The sequence below is a fragment of the Procambarus clarkii genome, chromosome 21, assembly GCF_040958095.1.
Source record: "Procambarus clarkii isolate CNS0578487 chromosome 21, FALCON_Pclarkii_2.0, whole genome shotgun sequence".
In the NCBI taxonomy this organism is placed as follows: Eukaryota; Metazoa; Arthropoda; class Malacostraca; order Decapoda; family Cambaridae; genus Procambarus; species Procambarus clarkii.
The window spans coordinates 35525125-35539092 of NC_091170.1; the positions used below are offsets into that span (position 1 = coordinate 35525125).

The following is a 13968-nucleotide window of genomic DNA, read 5'->3' on the forward strand; positions in this document are numbered from 1 at the left end:
AATGTGTGTGTTCGAATGTTGCTCTAGTGTATATACCAACAGGTTGCTCTTGTGTGTATTCGTTCCAGTCCCAGCTGTGTCTGGGTACATATGACAACATTAACAACCCAGCGGGTTTTCTTCCTATTGGAGGGTGTTGCACATGCTGCTATGGTGGTATGTCCATTCTTAAGTGGCGCTGCCCAATAAACTCGCCCTTTGGGGCAAAATTAAATGTTCCAGTGCTGCTGTATTTGTTCCAAGGTTGCTCTAGCTTGTATATGATCCAAAGTTTCAAAGACTGGAAAAAATAGCAAATAACAGGTAGGTCTGCCAGTCACACTGGTATGCTGTGAACCATACTGGACCAAAATACAAAGGTAACATCCAGGTCGCAGTCGCACTCAACACAGCAGATTTTAAATTAATTTATTTATTGTATATATGACAAATTATAAAGAATTTCCTTAATACAGTAAGTCTTGAGTAATGAGTCAAAGGTCCTAAATTACCTCTTTTGATCTTGTTTCATACTACATGTCAGTGTCAGACTAGGGCTACATGTACGTGTATGTTCCAAGGTGGCTTTGGTGTCTACATGTTCCAAGGTTTATTAATTTTCCAAAAATCTAAAATTCCAGATAGGCAGCAAGATTCTGCTTCTGGAAACTTTCCTTACTAAGACTACTCATAGCCCAGTCGACAAAGCTTTGGCCTCACACGCTTGGGGTCCAGGATTTGAGTCCCCTAGAGCCCAGGTAAATGGAATGTGTTTTTCTACAGAAGTGTGGATGACGTTTTATGTTCCAAGGTGACTCCAGTGTGTTCGCGGTGTAGCAAGGTGGTCGTTGCCCGAGAGTATGGTCGTGGTGCAAATGTCACAGACTTATGGTAATATAAAACAATAGTTGTAAACTGCGCGGTGCCCTGCTGGGGACCGGTTCTGCCAGGGACGGCGGGTGTGTAGTAGGAGCGGCAGTCAGTCTCGCGTTAGCCGCATGCATGAGAGGGGCTACAGGGAGGCTGCTCCTGCCACCAGGTTTTCCTACAGTGGATGGGGCTTTGTGTGCGAATTCTGGTAATAGTTATTCCGCATATTGCCACTGACAAATACAGTGCAAAGAATCAAAGTAGGAAGTCGATCGCCCAGTACGTCTAGTTTGTTTATTGGCAAGTCCAGTTAGCATTATTGGCAAGTGACTGGTTGTTCGTGGAGTGTCATCGTTCCAGACCTACAGCGAAAATATGGGCGTATTTAATGAAGCTACGAAGATGGCGACAATGAGCGTGGCCTTGTTGGTGATGTTTACGATGACAGTAGGCGTCTCCTTCAAGCACGCGCCGTCCAGAGCCTTCCTCTCCACCCAGTACCATCAGTAATAGTGTAATGCAGCAGACATCAACTACTACTATCACTCCAGGCCCAGCCGCCGCTCAAGGAGTCGGCACAGCTTCGGGAGCCGGGGATGGCGCGGCACCACTCGAAGTGACGACGAAGACCCCACCCTCGAGGGTGATGAACATGGCGGCAGGCCAGCTGGTCAAGTGCCACTGTGGACCCGAGGAAGTACTCACAGCGGCAGGGTGCCGGCCATATCCAGAAGGCACTTCCATTGACGGAGAGGGACGAGAGGATTTTCATGGTCCGCACGTTGTCCCGGTAAGCTTAACTGTGTATCATTAACAATCTTCATATCAAGGTAAACATTACCATTATCCCTTGAATTTGTAATGGTATCCATCTCGGAACTTGTAATGGTATCGCTCCCTGAACTTGTAGTGATATCCATTCTCTGAACGTGTAGCAGTATTCCTCCCTGAACTTGTAGCGGGTACTGTTACAAGTTCGACGACGAAACGTCATTGTTTCTTCACTTTCTGGTGTGTGGTTTGATCATCTGGATATGTGCTCCTGGATATATGAAGAAAGATGCATAGATAATATATGATGCTCCAAATATATATATATGCCATTAGCCGTTATATATATATATATATATATATATATATATATATATATATATATATATATATATATATATATATATATATGGCTTAAAACACATTTGTATCATGTCATGTATATACCACATACAGCGTTGTATATTTGGGGTAAAGCTTTTAGGTCTGAACACGCGTGTTGGCCACTAGTGCGTAGATTTGGTCAGTGCAGGTCATATAATGAAGTGTGTGTGTGATTCTTGTCGTGACCTGCAGGATGTCATCGTACTAAAGTATCGATGTTTATTGATTGATTTACATAGGACTCGTATGAATGAGAACGTTAGTAGGATCCATGAGGAGGATTCGAACCTGGGTACTCCGAAGCACACGCCTTAGACCACTACATCACTTCAGGGTCCCTAGAGGATTCATTTGAATCCCAGGTTGCATTTCTTTTGATCATGTCAAGGTGTAGTAGTCTAAGGCGTGTGTTTGGGGGTACCCAGATTGCACGTTCGAATCCTTATCATGGCTCCTACAGATTTTCTCATTGATATATCATGTTAATGTGATTTATTTATGCAATCGTATTAATCATAACTAAAAGTGGAGAGCTAAGTCTGGGACCGGGCTCTTATTCTTTATTTTTAATGACAATTATTCTTTCTTAATTTTCTAATATATTTTGATTCCGTCACTTTTATTTACAGAAATCTGTAACTGATCTGAATGTTATCGTGCAAGATCTGAGCTGCGACGTAGAGGATGACCATCGACAAATGAACTTCACAAAGGGACAGTTTTTCCTTCGGGATCGTGGGGACATAGTGCTCACGGATGATGCTGGTTATCTGAGTGGTCTCCGCATTGAAAACTACTGCGTCAGCCATCTTCTGGATGACCAAAAGCGTCTCACGTGGATGATGAAGGGATGCATTCCCCCACCTTCTATACCGCGTTGTTGCCCTGAAGGCCAGACCTTCAGTAGTGGGGTTTGTAGTCCAGCTCGATCCCCCCATCTGCTGATACCGCCACTCTCCGCCGGACTTGATAAGAGTAGCGTCATGTGGCCGGTTGTCAGGAACCACCACAATCCCATCAGCTGTACTGCAGATCCTCTGAAAACACTCCCAGTTGGTTCTATAGACTCTTATTTAATGTCACTTCCCCATGGTGTCATACACGTTTGGAATTTACCTAATGAATTAGTGAAAAAAAAATACACCTTTACTCCAGACTTTTGCGTGGATCAACAGCATAATGTGGACGGATCTCTTACCTATACTGCTAATTTGTGTTACTCTGACCCAAGGGAGAAACACCACAGAATTTGTAAAGGTAACATTTGTGTGCGCAAGTGTTGTAATGATAACCAGATAATGGACTTTTCCATCCATAGATGCATTGACTACAGTAATGTAACCTTCAAATCACCCTTCACTACTACGCTGTCGTATAAGATAGTGAAAGGAATGCCGCTCTGTAAACCTCAAACTCTTGTGAATAACTTTACCTTGGATAACAAGGGAAACCTGATATACAAAAGTAGAGTTTTTCCTCCCACTGACTACTGCCTAGATACATTCCACAATGCTCAAGGCAATTTACAGAACAGCGCTTTAGCTTGTCTGACTAGTCTTTCAAAATGGGACCAAGCCCGTCTTATAGTGTTTCCAGCATGTCAGGTGATCTCCCTGCTGTCCATGTCCCTGACAGTGGCGTGTTACTGCAAGATACCGGAGCTGCTGAAGAACGGCGGCTGGTACCAGCTGTGGCACGTACTCTCCCTCATGCTAGCCTACTCCTCCAACCTTACCCAGCGGATCACTAATAAATATATGAACGATTTAGCCTGCGTTGTTATGGGTAAGTTATTCTTTTGTTGAATTTTGCTTAACTGGTTAAAATCATCTATTCAACGCACACATTAAATTTATTTCTTGTTCCCTAAATTTATTATAAATATAGTGGAAGATTTATTACTTATATTATTTGGTTCATTCAATTACAGTACAAATATTATTTGAAATGTCAAATAATTTAGGAAAAGTCGCACAGTTTTGTAACAAGTTGTGTATACATGTTCACTTTGCAAAATTAAGACATGAATAAATCATCTTATTTATAAAGTACATTAGGCTTTCGTATGATATTACGTAGTGTTTGCATACAAATTTAATTGGCTCTACGAAGCTCTTAATTATGCTAAGCTTCTCTGGTAAGTAATATTATGGCTAAGAGAAAAAGAACGAAAGTAAGATAAACAATAGTAATCACTTTATTTCCTACTGTAATTTACAATTATTGTAATTAACAACAGTAATCAATTGTTTTCTTATTGTAATTTACAATTATTGTAATTAACAACAGTAATCAATTGTTTTCTTATTGTAATTTACAATTACTTGTATTAATTGTAATGTGTTGAAACTCTTTACCCTAAATCCTCAATTAAAATAAAATACATATACACAAAGGTAAAAAAGAATTATATCTAAACGAAATTCAATTAAAGGGACTTAGCTGTAATGGATGCTATTGTCATAAGTTGCCTGTAGTGAGCTAAGCCTCCTGTAGGATCTTAAAGGGTTATTACATGGACTGGTGTCTGCAGTAAACACCAGTCTGGAGATGAGTTCTACATTAAAAACACTAACTGGCATTGTACCACAACGGTTGTGTGGCATTATGTATGTATATGTGTTTACTATTTGTATCTGCAGAATCGAACTATTAGCTCTTGGACCTCCTCTTTCTAACCAATTTATTTTTTCTCTATTATGACTACTACAGACTGTATATTTATCTTTAAAACACATGCACACACATCCCCAGGACGCAGCAGCTGTCTAATTCCCAGGTACCTATTTACTGCTAGGTAAACAGGGGGCACCAGGGTGAAAGAAACTCTGCCCGTTTGTTTCTGCCTCTGCTGGGATTCAAACCCTTGCCCTTGGGACTACAACTCCAGAGTGCTGTCCACTTAGCCGCGAGGCTCCCATCGCCTCGCGGGGGCCCATCTATCTACACCCATCTACTCACTACATGAGGGGGGGCATGTATGTATGTAAGGCAGATAACACGATTTATAAGATAATAAAACCATGAAATCGTCTTCATGCTGAAAGCACAAATACCAAAGCAATGCTTCAAATCAAAATATATGTTTGGGATAAATCAAATCAAAATATATCAATGGGACAAAATACTCAAATAATTAGGAAAGGACTTCAAGGTCACTAGAAAAGAGAGGTGCTGGCCCTCAGATAAATGTGAGTAAATAGTACTTGCCTAAAATGCTGAGCATATATGGGGGCTTAACAAAGAAATTATATTATAAATGTATATCATCCATATAACATTAGCACAGTTATTGTACTCATTACAAATTTACTACTACTAATAATATATATTCATCCATATGTGTTGAACAATAGACTGTACAAGGTCAGAGCCCTGGGGCACGCCTTTGCTAATTAACTACTACTCTATTGTATCAATACAATACCACTGTATTGTTCTGAATGCAGTAGTCGATTAATACTAGTACGTTCGGTGAGGCAGTGTGGGGGTAAGCCCCCCTAAGGAAGTGGGGGTAAGCCCCCCCTGAGGAAGTGGGGTAAGCCCCCCGGGGTGCCACAGTGGTGATGTCCCTCTCCCCGTTCTGTGATGTATTTTACAAGGAAAGTACAAGTGTTTATTAACTCAAGTATTTTTATTTACGATTGAGATTAAACTAATTGGATGATAGTTTCATCAATGCATGCTATATCCTCGTTTTTAAATATCAGGACTAAATTTGAAACACTCCACATTTATAGAACAGTGGCCAACAGTAATTATTTTATATGTGACACGGGTTAACTAACTCTGCTTTAGATTCTTTTAAGACCAAGGAAAATAGTTGGGGGCCTTGGGACTTGTCTTACTGAATTTCTTTCTTTACTAACTCTTCCTTATTATTTTCACTTTATAAACTTGATCAACTGTTGGTAACTCGGCACTTTTGTTGCTGTGTGTGGATTTTCCAGTAAACAATATATAAATCTCGAATGTCTTCTATAAATGTATTTTCTTCCACAGCACTACTTATGCAGTTTGGATATCTTGCCACTTTCTTCTGGCTAAGTGTTCTCTGCTTTGAAGTTTGGAGAAAGGTTAGGTAAGTAGGCATGTTTCTGCCAGATTTATTTTGGGCCATAATTAGGGTTTTTAATTGCCTTATGTTTTGGAATTAGTGCTTTATATTGAAAGACACTAACTGCTTTGGAGAAAAGAAATGCAATGTCATGTACATCGGTCATCAATTCTCCAACAGGAGCCTGAGCAGATATCTCCCTCCAACAGTCGTGGCAGTTTGGGTCTACCCGCTTTATGCCTTTGGAGGCCCATCGCTGATTGGGTTCGTATAGCTTGCTTTGAGTTGCACCTGATCAAAAATGCTTTTTTATAATACTATTATTCTATATTATAAATTTGTATTGCCATAAATGACCATAATTACCCCCATATAATAAAATGTGTCAACCTCATTGCAGAATCATTACAATATGTATGCAGTTCCTGGCACCAGATAATGTACCAGGCCTTCATAAACCCTACATTGGTGAGGCAAGATGTTGGTTCATAGGTAAGTGTAAATGTCTCAAGTAAACTTTACCTGTATCAAATGAGTTATTAATTACCAGGGTAAGAAATGTCTCAAAATAGGATATTAGTTTATTAAAAAAGTGACACCTTGTGCGTCAAGTAAGGAGATCTAAGAACATAGGGCACAAGAACCGTAAAGTAAGCAGTGTTAAGAACACGGGCATGAGAACTGTCAAGTAAGCAGTATTAATAATCCTGGTCAAGTATGGAGTTGAGAGGGATGCCTCTGGCCAGAAGCAAATGGGATCCTTCTCTATGAGTCCCTGGAAGATGGGCCAACACCAAGAAATAGTGAGGGAATAGTGAGAAAACCTATACCTATAATAGGTTAAGTAATAATTGTAATTACGAAGCAATAAGATGCTTATCTTAACATACTAAGAAGGTTAGGTAAGGTCAGGTGTTTTCTATGAAGCTTTTCAAGGTAAACTAGTATGTTTAGTATGTCACATATGCACGTATTTAATAAGTCAATATTGACTGTAAGAAAGTGCGAGAACGGGTTGGGGGGGGGGGAGATGTTGACACACATCACTGGGACGCTAGAACGTGAGGCCAGTCTTGGCAGCGACTGACTGACAAATAATAATAATAATAATAATAATAATTTATTTAGGAAAAGTACATACATAGATGCAGAGTTACAAACATACTGTTGGATTTATAGATAGAGCTAGTACATACAATACCTAAAGCCACTAATGCGCATAGCGTTTCGGGCAAATAAAGAATAACTTTAACTTTTCGGGCAAATATAAAGAACACCTGGTTATATCGGGTGCATCTTCCTTTCCATGCCTACTACAGATGTATTGGAAGGAATAGGATGGTAACTAATCAAGAAGCTAGGTAAAGGAAAACTGGAAAAACAAGCGGCCATGAAAATAGCAGTGTATTTAGAGGATAATTTTTCAAAAAATGTGATTCGAGGGTGAAGGTGGAAGGGATCCTTACATTAAAAGTGCAGTCAAACAACGAAGTTCTGAAGGTATGCGTAATGTATGCTTTTTTTTATATACATGTATGCATCTACAACTGGGGAGCTGGTGGCTGAGCAGACAGAACACTGGACGCGTGATCCTGTGGTCCTGGGTTCGATCCCGGGCGCCGGCGAGAAATAATGGGCAGAGTTTCTTTCACCCTGATGCACCTGTTACCTAGCAGTAAATAGGTACCTGGGAGTTAGTCAGCTGTCACGGGCTGCGGGGACACTAAAGCCCCGAAATCATCTCAAGATAATCTCTGTCATATTTCTAGGCACTTTTATAAATTGTATTAAGAGGAGATGGTAATTTGTTCCTCCTGGTAATTCTCTAGGGTTTCTGTTTTCCATGCAGGCTTCTTTTTGTTACTTTTCTGTGGTGTTTTGTTACTTCTGTGGTCAGAAACTGTTACTTTTCTGTGGTGTCCCACACAATGCTTCCAGGGTCTGTACCTGTGGGGGGGTTTCTTTAGCGAAAGTCTTCTCTTCTTCTGCTAGACTCGTGACTGGCACACTCCTGGTTTAGCAATGCTATAGCACAATTCAAACATGTATTCCTGAAATATCTGATTTTATGCAAATATTTTGGTGAAAATTGTCCGAAACATACCAGCTCTCGCCTATTAACCCTTAATGGCATTTCCAGTCCAACGAAATATATGCAAACACACTTTTCAAATAAATGGCTCTAAAGTGGGGAACTCTATAATAAAATGAAGTTACTTTACATTTGCAGTTCAAAAGTAAAGCATAGAAGCACAAAATTTTTTCACAATAGTATTCTGTCCTATTGTTATTCTCCTCTTTTTTTAATTAAATGACATCTTCCAAAGAGCCGTGTGGTTCTACTCACATAGTATTGCTTATAAAAAATATAACTTCTTCATCAATATTATTTTTCATTATCACAGTCTTTCCTAACTAGTTCAGTGGTCAGTCAGCGCAGTAGGCTCACAACAAAATAGGTTTCGGGTTCGATTCTTGCGCAGTACAGAGACGTTTGAGCACTTTTCTTTCAATGTGATGCCTTTCATCACCTAGCAGTTGCCAGACACCCAGAAGTTGGGTGACTATTTGCAGGCGATGAGTCACAATAACGTGGCTGAAGTATGTTGACCAGACCACACTCTAGAAAGTGAAGGGACGACGACATTTCAGTCCGTCGTGGACCATTCTCAAGTCGATTGGGTGACTATTGTAGATGGCTTCACCGACAATGGGACACCATACATAATCAATGCCAAAATTTCAACACCAACACCCCCTAATAAATGCACTTGTTTTAATAGTGTTTAAAATTGACTGTACTTCTGTTAACTTCTAAATCACTACAAATTCTCGATGTATAGCTCAACTAACTTTCAGCCTTAAGACTGTGCCCTGAGTGTGAGATTTCTTATTTTTTGCACTAATTCTCTAGTGATGCTCAGTCAGAAAGGACTGCACAAGCCAACGCGTTAAGTGTCAGATGTGAAGATTTTACTAAAAATTTAAGTAACTAAAATTTTGAAATTTCACCTTATTGTATTGATTACACTGCATCATAGAGTACTGTATATGGCTTTGTAATAATAATAATATAATAGATAATTTTTAATAATAATATAATAGATAATCAATTTGTCAGTTTGAAGCAAAGATTTAAGGTGAAGGTTTTAAAATATAGTCTTACAATAAAACAATGTGTAATATAAAAAAATCACTTTTTCAGGTGACCTGGAGCTTTTCTTGTATTTCTATGGCCCCATAGCATTTTTATTTGCCTGTAACATTTTCTTCATCGGACATACATATTGGAACTATAAAACATTTGAAGCCAATTCAGCAGTGTTGAGAAACTTTAGCATTGATAAATCCGGCACTAATGCTACAGTGCAGACTTCCTTGGACCAAGTACACCGAAGACGAGACTATATATCTGAGTAAGTATTCTCCTGCAGTACAGTGTTTTGGTAGTATAGTGTACTGTGTACAGTACAGTGTACTGTGCTAGTATACAATTGTCCAGGTCAGGAATCCTGAGAGACTCATCGAGGTCACCTCTAGTGGACATCCTCACTTGGCAAGGGAGACCTTGATATGCCTAACACTAGTAACAGGCAGATTATTTAACCCCGGCAGTATTATACCAGTTCTTTGTGCGGTTCATTAAGCATTTGGTTGGTATTTTGTTTTTAAAGACAAAGATCAACTTGTTCAGTTTTATATGGAAATTAGTTCAGCTAGTTTATCCAAAATATAGATCATATATTGTTTCAGTATTATTAAAGGACGCTTTGAATTGCAATTGTTTAATAAACTTTTAATTTGCAGCTTCAAGCAACAGTTCTCTTTGTTGGTACTGATGTCAATATGCTGGATTACTGAGATTCTCTCCTGGAAGATTCCTCCAGACGAGATGTGGTTAGTATTGTGGGTCCAATGTCTGATTGTATTGTTTTATAAACCATTTTTGTTATTTAAAAAATTAGTACAGTAACTGAATATAGTATAGAAATGCAGTGAGCCGAGCATTGCAATGGCTAATCATAAATATAAAAATGCAGCACTTAAACCATCCTTAGTCAAATTTTGTTTTGTACTAGAGTACTGTGCTTATTCTGGTATCTTAAAGCAACATGTTTAGTAGCCATTATTAATTCCTAGTGAGTATTTGCTTCATATTTTTCTGTGTAAATTAATTTTGTTACTAAATGTTAATTTTGTAAAAGTACTACAGTTACTACTTTTATTTTCAGGGCAGTAACTGATATCTTGAATACACTCCAAGGCTTCATTATCCTTCTGATCTTTTTGGCAAATAAAAGTAAGCGCAAGCATCTCAAGAAAAAGTATCCGGGGCCTTTTCTGGCTGCAAACCACCTAAAAATGTTTTTCAAAAAATGCGGATCATTTCTGTTCTGTAGTAATGAAAACTCCAGACTTCCTTCGCAGGTGTGTTCAATTAATTCCAAAGTTAGTAGAAAAATATCAACTTCATCTATAGTTTCAAGTATTTCCACATTGACTTCTACACTGAAGTCAACCTCCTCATCATTTCACGTAACTTCGCCTGATAAAAGTGATCCCAAGAGACATCCATCTGTCAGTGAATCAGAGGATGGCATTCTTACTCTTTCCCACTCGCCTCTGTGCTCATTGTCCAGCAATGGCAGTGAAACGTCTCTCTGAAGAGACGAACTCTGAAGAGTTCCCCTCCATATTACTTACAAATAGCAAGCCGAGATTGAAAGGTACGAAGGAGACCAAATGCTGGTGCTTTTGGGCATAACATAGGCTACGTTTAGCAAATGTATTTAAACAGTCATATGGATTTGCATATACATTACTGTATCTTAAATTATTGGCAGGTTTTTTTTACTGTTTAAGGTCATTGTAGTGTGTAAATCCCGAGTGTTACTATTTTAAAACTGCAAAACATAGGAACATCTTACAATTTAATTGTTAAGACGGTTTTACAAAAAAAAAAAATCGGATTTGTTAAAATGTTTATTAGTAAAAAATAGGGAATATATTTGTTATGGTATATCATCTTGATATAATCTCTCGTTAATTATAGCACTTGCACCCTGTGCTGGTATACCTCTTGAGCCTCATGTTCATGCTTCATGTTCTTCATAACGCTTCATGTTCATACTTATTTCTCAGCTTGTGTTTATTTTGTATAATTGAAATTTATTTGATCTCTGCTTATTTTTCTCATGCAGAACTGTTTACTGTTTTTACTTAAACGTAAGCTTCAAGCACTGAAAATGTTAGTTAAAATAATGATGGAATAATGTCAGAAATGAACTGATATAATCCATCATAAGGATATAATCTTTAGTCACGCTGGCAAAGTGGTTCTTCAAGTTAACATGTGAGACAGAGTTTGGATAGTTCCGAATTATTAACTGATGAGTCGTACTTTACACAGTGAAGTCGGTTCACAACTTAAATATGTGCTTGTAGTATAGGAATCTACATACTCGACTCACGGTAGAGGGACCCAGTTTCAATCTTCGGTCAGGACAGAAACGGTTGGGCACGTTTCTTTTCACCAGATGTTTCTGTTCACCTAGCAGTAAATAGGTGCCCGGGCTAGTCAAAAGTTGTAGGTTTCATCCTGCTGAAGGTCAGTGACCTAGGGCAGGGAGGAAGGGACCTAGACAAGCCTAACATCCTTCCTGTCCCTAACAATGGGAAATCAATTGTACAAATTATAATTATTATGTATGTGTTTAATGATTATTCATGTACCGGTATATAAGAAAGTTTTATAAGTAACATAAACAAATCCACAAGGGCCGTGACGAGGGTTCGAACCTCGTCACGGCCCTTGTGGATTTGTTCATTTGATGCATCACGCTATTGTGTTTTCTGTTTGTAAAGTAACATGAAGTTATTTGTTTCATATTGTATGTATTGCACATTGTTGGTATTGGTATTGTATCTATGATACAATTATGTATTGTATCTGTATGATACAATTATGTATTGTATCTGTATGATACAATTATGTATTGTATCCTATTTAATACATTGAATATATTCATAAAGCAGTGCACTTTAAAAAGAGTGTTTTTGCTAATTATGTTATATTTAATTGAACTAGATGACAATCTTGCAACTTCAAAATAAATAAATAATAATGTAATACGTTTATTCATAACGCCATTTAGGTAATTCTTGTTGGAAAAGTTCGTGATTCGAAGTCATTATTAACTAGTTTGACGCCAGCCAACGATCCTCATTTATAGAGAGGATGTAATAATCATGAGAGTAATCTCAATAATAAAGACAAAATATTTATAAAACACAAGCAATATTCAGTTAATGACATTTTTCAAGTGGGACTAGTTTTATTTGACTAATAAATGTCAGTTAATTATATTTTTCTCGTTCGCAAATCAGATTTATACGTTCTACAAACTATTATATTTCATGTTCCTTATACACTTTAATTTTTCTCAAAATGCGTTATTAAATAAGTTATTTTTTAGTATTTTGGTATTTTAGTCTCCACGTCTAACAATTTAACAACTAACAATTTTTGTTAGTTATGGCCCGTTGTAGCCAGGGATCGCTAAACCTTTTGATAAGGTACCACATGAAGGACTGGCAAGGAAATTGATAAAACACTGGTTAAAACAAAGAAAACAAAATGTCGTGTTAAGCGGAAATGAATCTATAGAAATGTGGTGAGTGGAGTGCTGCAAGAGTCCATTTTGGGACGCACCCTTGTTGTCATATACATTAATGTGCAAGCAGTATAATTATCAAATTGTATCAGCAGTAATACAGTTAACATACATAATCTCATTGGTGCAGATATAATTAGTCCAGATACTGTAGGACAGCAAAAATGCACGAACTATTAATTACCTCAGATAAGCTTAATCTAAGACAACCAGCTACTCGGTGGCAAGGACTTCAAGTAATAATCTACCAAGCTTAAATATCAAGAAATGATCCATTGTGGTTTCAGCATTCATAAACGTTACAAGATTCACTAAAATATGTATCACTGCCAGATATCCTGTACCTATACACTGCCACATCCTCTCATGTGCATTATATATATGTATATATATATATATATATATATATATATATATATATATATATATATATATATATATATATATGTATATATATAACGCTGAACTGTAATGCCAATCCTGACCTTAAAAGCTTTATTGAAGGTTGTAACAGAACCCATGAGCACCACACCAGAAACAAATACCTTTTTGATATTCCAAGAGTACGACTTAATCAAACTAGAAATGCTCTACAAATCAAGGGACCTAGAATGTGGAATGACCTTCCCAATCATGTTAAAGACTGTACCTCTCTCAACCAGTTTAAGATAAAAACTAAGCACTACCTAATTAATTCCCTGTAACCTACCTTACCCCTATAATGTCAACCCATGTCTGTTATTTTTAAACAATGCTGTTTGTCGACCTAATTGTATTTTTACTGTTTTTCTGTCATGTTCCCCCCTTTTTTATATATATTTTCTCAACACATTTTATACTTTAATCTCAATTAGTATTAAGTTTTAGTCTTTAGTGTTTTTCCTGCCCGAAACGCTTTACGTAATAGTGGCTTTAGGCATTGTATGTACTAGCTTTATCTATAAATTCATCAATATCTGTATCACCCCTTGTATGTATGTACTTCACCTGAATAAACATTTGAACTTGAATTTGAATTTGAACATATATTAAACAAGGCCTAACCAGGAACAAAACTAAGAGTAAAAACTTAACATAAAAAAACACGCCAAATACCCATACTCATCAATGTATGGTCCACGGACCACTGACCCAGGGCTGCCAAAAGTATTCTAATGAATGTACCAAATTTACAATTTAACATACAAATGATAATTAAAATTATAAAAATACGATATACTTGTAATCCTATGT

General features: G+C 37.6%; 1 protein-coding gene across 1 annotated transcript; it reads left to right on the forward strand.

The window, feature by feature from the left end:
• Positions 1 to 929: 929 nt before the first annotated feature.
• Positions 930 to 13745, forward strand: LOC123760599 (uncharacterized). The gene is made up of 8 exons (XM_045746297.2): positions 930 to 1639; positions 2634 to 3789; positions 6007 to 6085; positions 6242 to 6325; positions 6462 to 6553; positions 9267 to 9477; positions 9869 to 9958; positions 10294 to 13745. Exons 1-8 carry the CDS (start codon positions 1367 to 1369, stop codon positions 10724 to 10726), a joined length of 2418 nt encoding a protein of 805 aa, XP_045602253.2. The 5' UTR covers positions 930 to 1366; the 3' UTR covers positions 10727 to 13745.
• The last annotated feature ends 223 nt before the right edge of the window (positions 13746 to 13968 follow it).

Coding starts and splice junctions, on each gene's coding strand:
- LOC123760599 (XM_045746297.2), top strand. CDS start 1,367: ATGCAGCAGACATCAACTACTACTATCACTCCAGGCCCAGCCGCCGCT. Junction 1,640..2,633: donor ATGGTCCGCACGTTGTCCCG/GTAAGCTTAACT, acceptor TTTTATTTACAG/AAATCTGTAACTGATCTGAA. Junction 3,790..6,006: donor TTTAGCCTGCGTTGTTATGG/GTAAGTTATTCT, acceptor TTTCTTCCACAG/CACTACTTATGCAGTTTGGA.